At 39.4% G+C, this 12,572-nt stretch overlaps 1 protein-coding gene across 2 annotated transcripts in view; it reads right to left on the bottom strand.

The window, feature by feature from the left end:
- Window positions 1-12,572, bottom strand: part of LOC107662025 (slit homolog 3 protein-like) — a 195,056-nt gene that overhangs the window by 34,277 nt on the left and 148,207 nt on the right. For both annotated transcript variants that reach the window (XR_001631166.1, XM_016451881.1), the window contains exons 15-19: window positions 9,551-9,701; window positions 7,040-7,114; window positions 6,356-6,499; window positions 5,158-5,301; window positions 1,882-2,045 (exon numbers count right to left, since the gene is read on the bottom strand). Coding sequence is in view for 1 of the 2 variants with exons in the window: in XM_016451881.1 (XP_016307367.1) it covers window positions 1,882-2,045; window positions 5,158-5,301; window positions 6,356-6,499; window positions 7,040-7,114; window positions 9,551-9,701 (678 nt within the window). In the remaining variant the exon portion in view is untranslated. The remainder of the gene's footprint in view (window positions 1-1,881; window positions 2,046-5,157; window positions 5,302-6,355; window positions 6,500-7,039; window positions 7,115-9,550; window positions 9,702-12,572) is intronic.

Raw genomic sequence — 12,572 nt, 5'->3', positions numbered from 1 at the left:
CCTGACAGAGCTTGAGAGGTGAAGAATGGCAGATAATTGCAAAATGCTGATGAGCAAAGCTTGTCGCATCAAACAAAAAAAGACTTGAGGCTATTAAGGTGCTTCAGCTAAATACCCTCATTAAACCCTCATTTAGGTATGAAGTTGTGAGTTTTTGCTTTTTGCTTTGTCAGTATGGATTCATTGTATGGAGTGTAGATTGATGTGGAAAAAAAGTAAAAGTTTATCACCCATTGGTGTCTGTGCATTTAAACCCTGTGTTTCCCAGTGTTTCCCGTCTGCTGTTAAATGTCATTCTTTCTACTTGATGTCTCCAGTGTTCCCTGTGTTACGAGCGTTACCCTCATTAAACCCTTTTGATTTGTATTACTTCTGGTCTCCTCGCTCCTTCGTTCATTCCTCCCCGAGTGGCCATGACAGAACAGCAGACCTTGACAGTAAGCGGCGCCCCTTCTAGCTGTGGTTGTTTTTCATTTTTTGAAAAGGGTTTTGTTTTTTCCCCCGTTCGTTTCTCCCCACCCAAATGGAGGAACGGGCGATGTTCATCGCCGTGGCTCAAGCGAACCCCGACCAGGGAAACCCTCGTGACGCTGTTCCGGCTCGGGATGACTTACCATCGCCCCGCGGAGCTCCCAGACACCACCAATCTCGACTGGAAGGAGGCAGTCATCCGGTGTCTGGAGAGCCTCCGATCCCGATCCGGAACCCCGCCGCCGGCCGTTCTTCAGTCAAGCCCGCAGGCCGCGGCTTTCTCCAGCCCGCTGGCCGTTCCGAAGTCTAGCGCGCCTGCCGCACCGAAGTCAAGCCCGACGGCCGCGGCTCTTTCCTGCACGCCGGCCGTTTCTGTGGCAAGCCCGCTGGCCAATCCAAAGTCAAGCCCGTCGGTCGTGGCTCACTCCCGCCCAGAGTCACGTGTATGTTCCTGTTTTTCTTATTTGGTCTATCCTGTTCCTGTCCTCGTTGTGTGAATGCGTTTCCAGCTGTGTTTAATTAATTAGTTCATTTGCTCCCAGGTGTGTGCCATTGGTGTCTGTGCATTTAAACCCTGTGTTTCCCAGTGTTTCCCGTCTGCTGTTAAATGTCATTCTTTCTACTTGATGTCTCCAGTGTTCCCTGTGTTACGAGCGTTACCCTCATTAAACCCTTTTGATTTGTATTACTCCTGGTCTCCTCGCTCCTTCGTTCATTCCTCCCCGAGCGGCTGTGACTATATGTATATATATATATATATTATATATTAGTTCTTTTTGCATGAACCACATTCAGTTGTTGTGAAAGAGGTGATAAACCTGTATATATGTACACTATAACAGTGACAGGGTAATTAACTCCACATAAACATACAGTATTGGTCATCTATAAGTATGACCCTAAATTATTATTATGTTTTTATTATTAATAGATATAAATCCTTCTTCTAAAATATATTAATGAAATATTTTCTTTATTTCATTTTATATAATTGATAAATAAAATATATTCAATATACAGTTGAATGCCCAGTAAGCAATATTTATGATCATTATATCATAAAAAATAAATAATATAATTGTATCATTTTATATCATAAATCATAATATCATTTTATTATATACAATCATATTATTGTAATACAAGTATATTTTATAAACTATTAATCACTTGCCATTGGCAGTTGTGGTAGAAGTAAATTTTGGACCCTGGTTACTGTGATTGCACCAAAGTTAAGGTGGTCAGGCTATGCTTGTTTTTTACTATGGTAAAATCAATGTGATGCATGACTTGTGGTTTATTGCTTAATTTACATTCTTTGATGCAGGAATTTGCAGGAAGTTACTTATCCATCAACAGGGCAAGCAGCAGATACTGTACAAGAGGACGTGGCCCAAAATAGAGTTATACCGTCGCAGGAGAAATCAGGCATGGCTACATCTTGTATGGGGATCTCCTTCAGGAAGGCAGGTTTCTGGCAGCGTGGGTTGCCACTAACCACCCTGGTCTTCTTAAGCCACAGTCCCAGCCAGGCTAAGTGACAGTCACACACGTAGGGATTAGACAGCAGGTTACTGTACACAAACAGAAAGGAAACACAAACCCCATTACTATATAATTACAATGGAAAGCAATCAGCAGGGTTAAATTACCACATAAACGATTCAACTTCAGCCCATTTAACCCAGCAGGAGAACTGAATTTGCATTTAAATAGCAATACAATTACATATTATGGCTGTGATGTGGCCTGCAATGCTGACAATATTTGATAGCAACTTTTGCTATGTTATTACATTGTTATAAAACTGTTATAACAGCTACTACAAGTAAACTGCTTTTAACACTAATATGAGGGCTCACGAATAAGACACAGACACATTTTCATCAAGTTTGGGTACACAATGATCCATCAACCAATAGCTACAGGGACCACTGGACTAGAGGCTTCAGAATTAACTTATTGGCCCATTTTTCATGCATCCTCGCTGAGTTCTGAAAGTTCAGGTGGTGGCACACAGACCTAAATCATAAAATTGTTGCCTTGAGTTGAAAGCATCACCAGCAATGACTCTAGAAGGTCCACTAGGGAGCCGGCTGACGGCCCACTCAGACGCCCATCTAATTGATGCATTGCTGAAACACACGGGCAGGAGCAGCAGCAGCAGCGCTAGTACAGGCACAGAGGAACTCTTTCATACAGTGGGAACTAGAGTAGCTGAGAGTGACTGCTATACACTACAGCCTGCGGGATAAATTAATCAAGTGTGCTGACCTTCCGCTGCTTTGCCAATAGATGCTTCACAGCTTAAGGGGATGGGCTCATGTTAACACACCCTATATCAATGTGTTTGCCTTGAATTATTCCTACATCACTTTCTGTACTCGCTTCAAATGGCAAAGAAACACAAGAGAACAAGTGAGGCAGACGTTTGCTTTGGGAATGACATCACAAACTAGACATGAGAGAATATTTATGCTGCTAAATTTAACAAATGAAAAATAACTGACAAAACACATGGTTATTTTTTACTGTGATAATCACAAGTGAGAGCATTCAAAATAACCTCTGTCCTGACTGCTCACTCCAAACTCTCCTACCGGAAACACACTCCCGCTCCGCTCTAATTTCAGCAGAGGTGGCGGGATGAATGATGGAGTGAGAGAGAAACAGGAGGGAAGTGTGCCCAACATGCCTGCTGCACTACTGTGGGAAGAGAATAGCTGGGGAGGCCTTGCTCTCTCTCTCTCTCTCTCTCTCTTTTGCTCTCTGTCTCTCTCTCTTTGGATATTTTTAGCTGCCCTGTGCTGAAATGGACATGGTTGTGTCAGCCACTAGGTAATTAGAGAGCTGGGGCAAAAAAAAATAAAAAAAAATAAATAAATAAAGTGAAAATAGAGTCTGAAAGAAATAGCATGCACAACAGATCAATTGAGAAAAGTTGGCTTATGGCATAAGGAGGAAGAAAGAATTCAACATGTTTTGCAGTTTCCATACATAATACATGGAATACATGTGTATTAATGTTCATTTAGTTGAAAAGAAGTATACGTTACATTCTACATGGAGGTCTAAAAAAAAAAAAAAAAAACTTAGTTCAATCCATGACCCAGTAGCAAGTGCCTTTAATTATTATACACAAATGATTAAATATAATATATAGAATAAAAAGAATAGAATATTTAAAAAACAATTACATTTGTATTAATTAAAATTACATTTATAATTTTTATTAATTTAATAATAGAAAATAGAAGATAGAAGATAATATTTAAGAATATTATATTGTATTTTAGAATACAATATTTAAAAATAAAAAATACAATTAATAAAATTTAAATATGTATGTTTTTATCAAGTATGGAAGAACAAGACAAAACATGACAACATAAAAAAAGCAAAGCAAAACAAAGTAAACACAAAAAACAAAGTAAAAAACATAAACTATGCTATAGTGTAAGCTAGAAAAAAGGTTGTCAAGGAAGTTTATGCCCTGTTCATGCCTTGATAAAAAAGGAAAATATATGTTACTGATTAGATGACTTCATTGTGTAAATTCTTCCTGTTGTTTATGCATGCTAAACTTGATTAAATGGTCAGAAAGGAATGAATGACACCCCATGCAAATCAGAACAATCTGAGAGTCTCTCTGCTCAGAATCTGCTCACACATTTCGGTTAGTAGGGAGGGTTCACTGAATGAAAAAGAGAACCATGTGTATTGCTGCATGTTGAGATGTGTGCCAGGAATACAGCCTGATATGATAATTCAAATGGTTACAGATGCTCGCTGTGTTGGCAGTCATCATTTCCATTTTTTTTCTAAATTATGATTCCACCAGAAGTTATTTTGAATGCTTAACAGCATCTGTTTATCTATGAACATCTGTGAGATCTCTTTCAGCTTTCTCTGTTGATCTTTCTCTTTCTTGTCATTCCCTCAGGGCTGTGACACACTAGAGTTCATTTTTTGTTGATCAGTTCTTTGTTTACCTCCCCCGCAAAAAGCAATGCAGATATTAATCTGTATTAAAAAATGCACCACTCTCCATTTTCTCCAGCTGTTTCCAGCTTCTTTACAGCATACAATCAAAAACAAAAATGAAATGGCAGAAGAATTAATTCAGTCCATTTGCCTTTGTATGGACATCATCATCGCACACGATCTTTAGTCCATTTTTAGACAGCAGAGCAATTTTCCTTTTTAGCCATTTTTGAATAATTCACCCTGCCCCACAGGGCAAGCCAACATTTTCTCATCTGAGGTTCAAGAACAACTGAGACAAGAAAACATAACCTCATAATTTTGAAAAACATCTGCAAACAATAAGAATTCTTTGCTCGAACCACATCCTCATGCGCTTTGCATATGAAGATATAATAGGCGCTTGATTGGTGGTGGTGCGTGACCCGATAGACTGTGTTTGACTTCCTGCGTCTTTGTGAATTTTTCAACTAACTCATTTGTGGGTTTGGTACGGATACAGCAACTTCAGTGAATAGTTTTATTAGGCAGCAGAGATAGTTGCAATTTTAAAATGCCTAATTCTTAAGTATTATTATTTTAAAAAAATGTTAGCACTAAAGAATTTCAGTCGATTGTGGATGCATAACTGATCAAGTGAACCCATGGCACAGAGGGGAATGTGTGTGTGTGTATGTGTGTGAGAGAGGGTGGAGGACTCACATGGTGGAGAGGGAATGCAGGGTGTTGAAAGCTCCCGGGGCGATAGTGGAGATCCGGTTATCGTAGAGGGAAAGCAGGCGAACGGAGCTCAGGCCGGTGAAGGTGGCGTTATCCACACAGCTGATCTGATTACTCCTCAGCATCCTGATGGGAACACAGAGGCAGGTTGGATCACATTGAGTCTGACAGACAGAAGCACGCAGCTCATGGGGAGGGAGGAACGGAGAGTTTATGAGACTCTACAGCTGCTGTAATGCATTCAGTCAATCACGGTTTTATGGTATGACTGCTAACACGTCACTTCAGAAACATTATTTTGTGGAAATGTGGCATGCACGCAGTGAGTGGGTAAACACACATGCAGGTATAAGGGAGGGAAGTCTCTGTTTCAGTCTCTGGCTTGGTGGCCTTTGAGATTGCCAGGTAAACGATGATCTTGGATCGCGGCCTGTTCTGTAACCATGTGCGCATGCTCTCGGAGATCCTGTCTGTGCAGCAGACGCAGGCCGCTGAGGCAGCTCTCCGCTTGACATGGGACAAGATGAGTTTGTGTGCGTGTGGTTGGGGAGGGCTGAGCTGCCCAAATCAATCAGGTTCTCCTAAAGGCCCTCAGCAGCACAAACGGGCTAAATGCAAACCAGAGTCTGCCATGATGAAAACCTGAAAGCAGCAAATTCGGCATTAAACTGACAAACAGGGATCTAAGACGAGCAAACTCAATTTGGACACATACTCCTGGGATTTGAAAGCCACTAAATCCAATATTGCAGGACCATGATTCCATTCATTTGCTCCTATGCACTCCTCTCTCTCCAATTAAGCTAATTAGAGCCACAGCAGACCTTAGGAAGGCTTTTTCTAACCACCAGGCTTCATATGCATTGTATTAGCATCTTTGTTTCCGATAGCGCTCCGGCATAGAGGACATCTATGCCCGTTAGTCTTGATTAGACCTGACGATCACAGTCTGGTTTCTGCTGAGAACGGGCAATTTTTCTTGAAAATTTGTTTCTAAAATAGCTTATATGAGCAATTCCTGAAGCACATTTCCAATGTCGTAACTCTAGTGTTTGTGCATTTATATTCAGAACCGTGTGAATATATGAATGTAAATGTGGCTCAGAGGCATGTCTTCATTTTAATGAGCAGGATAACAGTAGAAAAATGAGCTTAAACGTGAAACAGTGGCAATACTTACAGCGTTTTGAGGCCGCTCAAACCCTTGAACATCCGTCCGCTGACTGACTGCAGCTTGTTTCCGGTCAACAGCAGCTCCAAAACACCTCCGGCCCCATCAAACGCCCCCTCACGGATGTCCCGGAGTTTATTATTACTTAAGTTTCTGCAAACACAGAATTGAGGAAAACATTAACTCCCCTTGCACTCTGACGCAAGCTTTTCTTTTAATGTGTCTCAAATGTGATATTTATTACTCCTGACAAATGGCAGAAAGCACAGGTTGCAATGGTACACTGCAAATGTCTTTGTTTCATCACATGAATAGGTTGTGGTTGTATCCTAAACACACATTTATGAAGATTCACAGCTTAATTTTAAACCGTGCTTCAGTAAAATGTAAGGTTGGGCTTTTAGATCTGCCCAATTTATAACTGTGCTAGATAGTAAGCAATTACATGCATGATAAATCACCGGTCCTCTTCCTGAGCGAACACCACTCTTTCCAATTTTGGAGTGGCCTGCAAATATTGCCTGACAGTAAATCACTGCATGTGTTTTCCTATTAGGTTAGAATATTCCAGAAGCTTTTCTTGTCCTGTTGTCCATAGCATTGATTGCATACAAAGCTGAATTTTTCAGATATGCCTATGTCAATCAGCAGTCAAACCCTTCAAACACAAATGAGAAATAAACCAGTTCGTACATCTTGCGCAGGTTTGGCAGCTTCTTGAAGGCCCCTGTAGCCTCTAGGACGGAGATTTCATTGTCGTTCAGCCGTCTGGTGGAGAGAGACAGAGGTTAATAGTTCAACAGTAAGTAGAGTACTCACAAGCTATAATAATAAGATAAAGTCTTACAGCAAAAAGTACTAGGAAACCTCACTGGAGCATGTAGGAGTGGGATGGAGACAAGAGAGCTAAGGGTGATGGGAAGTGATTATCATTCAGGCGCTGTCTCTGTTTCAGTCTCTTATGTGGGAGATGCTGTATAATCAGGACTGTGATGTCATCATAATGAAAAATCAGTATCGCTCTCTCTGGTATGAGCGCTGGATATGTGACTCTCATACACATTCATCTGTCCCTCAACATCAGTGATGACAACATGAAGGACATATTCTTTTTCAAATAATAACAGTGGATATGGAAGACAGGCTAATGGGCAATGCAGATAAATGGAGACATCTGGAAACAGATGATGTAGTTTGGAATGGCATACTACTTTATGCCAGGGGTTTCAAACTGGGGCTGCAAGGAGGTTGCAAAAGCAGGAGGAAACGTAAAAATAAATAAATAAAATAAAATGAATTTATTTTAAATTTAAAATAAATAAATAAATAACACTATGTACAATTTTATTATGTAAAACAATTAAACAATTAAATCAAATAAAATATGTTCTCAATTGACATTATGACTATTTCATTCTGCTTTAAACACTGGTTGAAAATCCTGAGATTAATCACAATTAGAACAATTCTAAAAGTATTGTCACATTTACCAGTGCTCTGCAAATATTCCTGGGCAAAATCCAGTAATTTCAATAAAAATGTATGCAATCAGGAATTTTGCATGAGGGTGAAAGTGCTTCATATTTTGCTACACTACTGAAAATAGACAATGAATATGAATAGACAATGAATTTACTGATATGACCGCATCTCATGGAAAACAAAATTGTATTGTAAATATTTTCATATAATATTTTGCACTTGTGTGGTAGTCCGTTATCAATTTTTTGTATTTTTGGAGCCCAGGCGTGCCGACTTTTTTCTATTTTCACACATATTTAAAATACTAATTTTTCACAGTATAATTGGGCCATTTAAAAAAAAAATTGTTTGAAAACCCCTGTTCTGTGCATGTATTACACAAGATATCATGTCTTCCAAAACTGGTGCATTCAAGTCATGTCGGAAAAATCGCATTTACAAGTTAAAGGCACATGAACAGCACCAGCCTTTTTTAATAGTAAATTTGTTAACATTAATGGAACGATTATTAATTTTTATGTACAATAAAGCTAATCTAAGTTGCATTTAAAAATACCATAGTATGGTACAATTACTATAGAGTACATAATTTGATTTACAGCACCTTCATTAATTGAATAAAAAAGCAAAACACACATAATGTGCATTCTTTATTCATCATTTAGTAGATGAATAAAAATCTTGTTGAATTTTATGCAGAAAAGATTTACTTTAAATTGCTAGTAAATTTGACAAATATTTACAAAGAAACAGCAAGTATAACATTGAATTAAATGTTAAATTTTGAAGTGGAAATAGTATAATAGTAAGACTGAAATAGTATATTTTTTAAAAATCTTTGTAATCTCTGTAATCTTTGTTTTATTTACTTTGAAAAATTATTTTTCACTTTGCATCTTGCTCCAATCAAATTGATTTGAATGCACCTGACGGCATAATTACGACTTCCCAATTTGCAAATACAAAATTCCCAGGAGGACTTGAATGCACCAAATGTGTAGATTAAAACCAGGAAATAACAAGAAACTATAACCAGGAAATGATAGCATACAGTACATACTGCACAGCAGTTAGCAGTACGCTAGTATTCCATTGAAAACACAGAGTGAGACAGGCTGATGCAGAGAAGGTCTAGACGAGGTTGAGAGAGACTTTCCAAACAGTAGAGTAAAAGTAGAGTCTAGTAAATGCACCACGGCTGTCTTTTTGCTTCCCCCAGGGCTGCCTTCCCCAGCGGGGCCTGCCATGGGAAAGCAAATCAGACATAAAGTGCTGGTTCCTGGTTGCTAGCATTCCCGCAAGAGCTCTATAAATAAGCAGCTGCGCTAGCGGGTGCAGGCTGTAGTCACTGAGCCGCAGAAAGACAGAGAGAGAGAGAAAGAGAGAGAGTGACAGATGACTCGAGTTGATGGGACTGCAGAGGGAAAACCCTGATGTCTCCTCTACTCATGAACACAAGGGCAAACGCATTGTCACCTTGACTAGCGCAGCCCAGGGAAAACACGGCTGAGTGGCTAATGGCCTGAGAGAGGCCCTGGACATTCATTCACCACAACTCAGCTGGGGACGAGACCCCGTAATCAGAGGACAGGAGAGAGGAACGAGGCCTCGGAGACAGAGGGACACCGAAAGAATTAGCGAGGTGAGATTGTAAATGGCCAATGATCTCGAGAACGAATGATGGGGTCGCTAGGTGTGTTTGTAAGCTCAAATGTGTCTTACAGGTCGGTGGTGTGCTCCGGCAGGTGAGGGGGTGTTTTGGTGAGTTTGAGGTTGGAGCAGTCCACCACTGTTCCCTCACACCGACAGCGCTCGGGACAAACCAGGTCCTGGAAACACTCGCCGCTGAGACGACTGCGGTACTCCTCTGCACCTAACAAACACAACAGACACAAACAGAGAGAGACAGACATTCAACCAGCTTATTCAACTCATCACACGCATGGTACATCTCACAAAATCTGTCAAGTACATGTCCAGGTCACCTAAAAAGCTAAAGAAATAAGAAATATATTTAATATATTAAAATATAATCTATTATTATATCATAAGAAATATATTTGCATAAAAATTATGCCTTTTTGCACTGTGACATTATTTTCAGGACAATTAAGCACTATAAATAAAATATTAAATAAATAGTAGTATTTATACATCAAGATATTTGTTGTACCGACTATATACAATTTAAAAAAAAAATAGTAATACAGTTAAAATACTAGGAATTAAGAAATAAAACCTTAAAGTAAAAAGTCTGAAATTCATTCCAGTTAAGAATTGGGGGAAATGTGCTAAATTGTCTTGATGGCTTTGTAACTGCTTTTTTAATAAAAAAATAATAATAATAATAAATAAAAATTGTGAAATATATGAACACAACTTCACTTATTTTTCTATATAAAATGTACATTTATATTTTCATGTAAATATTCATATAAAACTGTCTGTAATGCAGCTTAAATGTTAAATAATGAGAAGTACGAAAATAATCTCAAAGTAATTTCAGAAATGCATTAAAATAATCTGAAATTTTGGGGAAATGTGCAAAACTGTTTTAATGGCTTAAAGTGCCACTATTATGCCATTTCCAACATTGCCTTTCATGCAGTGTGTAATGTAGCTTATGTGAATGTACATGACCTGCAAAGTTATTGTCTCCCAAAATAAAGAATCGACTCTGTACAGCCTAAACGAGCCGGCCACGAACAACATGACCCCACCCCCAAACATGTCATTTTATTGACGACTGCTTCTATAATTATGGGGAGTTCAACGCAGGATTCACAAAACGCTTGCTGTTGAAAGATGGCTCAGTACCTGTTTATTTGGACCAGCTGACCCCACTGAATCACAACCTGTAAGTTTGATAAATAATAGATGTTTATATTTTCTATCGAGCATTCAAAATACGGAACTATTGAAATAGGTGTATCGTTTCTGACACGCGCTGAACGCGCTGTACCAATCACAACAGACTAGGCCATCTGACCAATCAGAGCAGAGCAGGCTCAGGGAAAGGAGGGGTTTAGAGAGACTGAATCTTAGAACCGCTTCGAACGAATCGTTTGACAATCGTTGGAAAATTAGGTGATATTAAATGCATATTTAGAGAAAACGAAAGCGTTTTTTGACCTTGCATGCATGTAATCCTATTGTAGGAGACTCCCAAAACAATATTAGGAACCTTAAAAATGGTATAATAGGGCTACTTTAATGACTTTGTAATCGTTATTTGTAATCGTTAAGGCTGAATCTTTTAGGGTCTTCAAATCTGCTCTTAAAACCCATTTTTTTCAGAATAGCTTTTAAGTGATTTCTCTGTGTTATATGTATGGTGTTTATTTTACTTTTATTTTATTTATTGTTATTATCATCTCTATTACTATTATTATTATTTTATCCTTTTTATCTGTGTAAAGCACTTTGAGATGTACCTTTTAAAGGCGCTATAGGAAATAAAGTTTATTATTATTATTATTGCTATAAAAGTATGTAAAATATATGAACACAACTTTACATATTTGTCTATATAAAATGTACATTTGTACTTGTCATGCACATGTTGTAATATTTATATAAAAAAGAGCTGTAATACAGTTCAAATTTAAAATAATGGGAATTAGGATCAAAGTAAAATGTCTAAAATGTATCACAGTAATGAGAAATTGGCTTTGCAATCTTTATAAAAAATACTGTATGTAAAATATACTAACACAACTTTACTTCTTTTTATATATAAGATCTGTAAATTTGTATATATCATGCAAATTTTTACATAAAAAGTCATTCTTATATTTTCTTTAGATTTTAGGGGAAAATATGACCTGGACATATTTTTCAGATTCACCCACATAATAACATTTTTTAAATAGTTAATTTTACATCTTTGTTCTTTACACCTATACACACAGACACAGGCACTTGTTTTGCGAACACAACCTCATCGTCTGCATTCTTTTTTCAAGATAGGTCAGGTATTGGAGGTCTGGCACTATGAAGTGTTTTGACAGAAAAACACAGGCGGTTTCTGTGTAGCGCGAGGCTCTGGCCGCCTGCGATAAGTCTGCTTCCCATCAGCCATCACTCGCCTGCCACTGTTTATCTTATTCCCACCATCTCCGTTCGGCTGCCCTGATGCTTCCAGGCAAACGGCCCGATGTCTACGAGAGCGACCTTAAAAAAACACCCTTTGAAACGCAGACGGAGAACAGCTAGAGCTCTTCACAAGCGATCCGTTGTTCCCGGGTTAAAGAACGGCACCTTCACTCCTCATGGTGGCAAAGACAGCTGCCACCGCGCATATCCCAGAATGCCATGCTGTGTGCGAGTGTGTCCAGCGGTCCCTGGTGCTTGACGGAACCATGTGAGGCTTGTGTAGGCGGCGGCACATGGTTAGATCAAGCACAAGAGACAGCTGCACCAGAGGCCAGAGTGGAGGAGCGGAGCGGGACGGAGAGGCGGGGAGGAGGAGGAGGAGGGAGCAGCCAGGACACAGCAGCCAGGAAGCCGCCCAGAACTCTGGGCCACCATGCACACAGGTGGGCCGGCCCCTTTCCCTCGTCCCAGCATGGACATTACCCCGCTGGGAATACAAGGCCCGAAAAGACAGACAGACAGAGAGACAGACAGACAGGGACTAGAAAGACACACACATAAAGACATCGCAGAGGAGAAAGGAGTGGAGCAAAGCCCTCTGCCACACACACACACACACACACACACACATACACACACACACACACAC

The sequence above is a fragment of the Sinocyclocheilus anshuiensis genome, unplaced genomic scaffold (assembly GCF_001515605.1).
Source record: "Sinocyclocheilus anshuiensis isolate Anshui unplaced genomic scaffold, SAMN03320099.WGS_v1.1 scaffold535, whole genome shotgun sequence".
Taxonomy (NCBI): Eukaryota; Metazoa; Chordata; class Actinopteri; order Cypriniformes; family Cyprinidae; genus Sinocyclocheilus; species Sinocyclocheilus anshuiensis.
The sequence above is the reverse complement of the archived record's forward strand: the minus strand, read 5'-3'. Positions and strand labels throughout refer to the sequence as shown.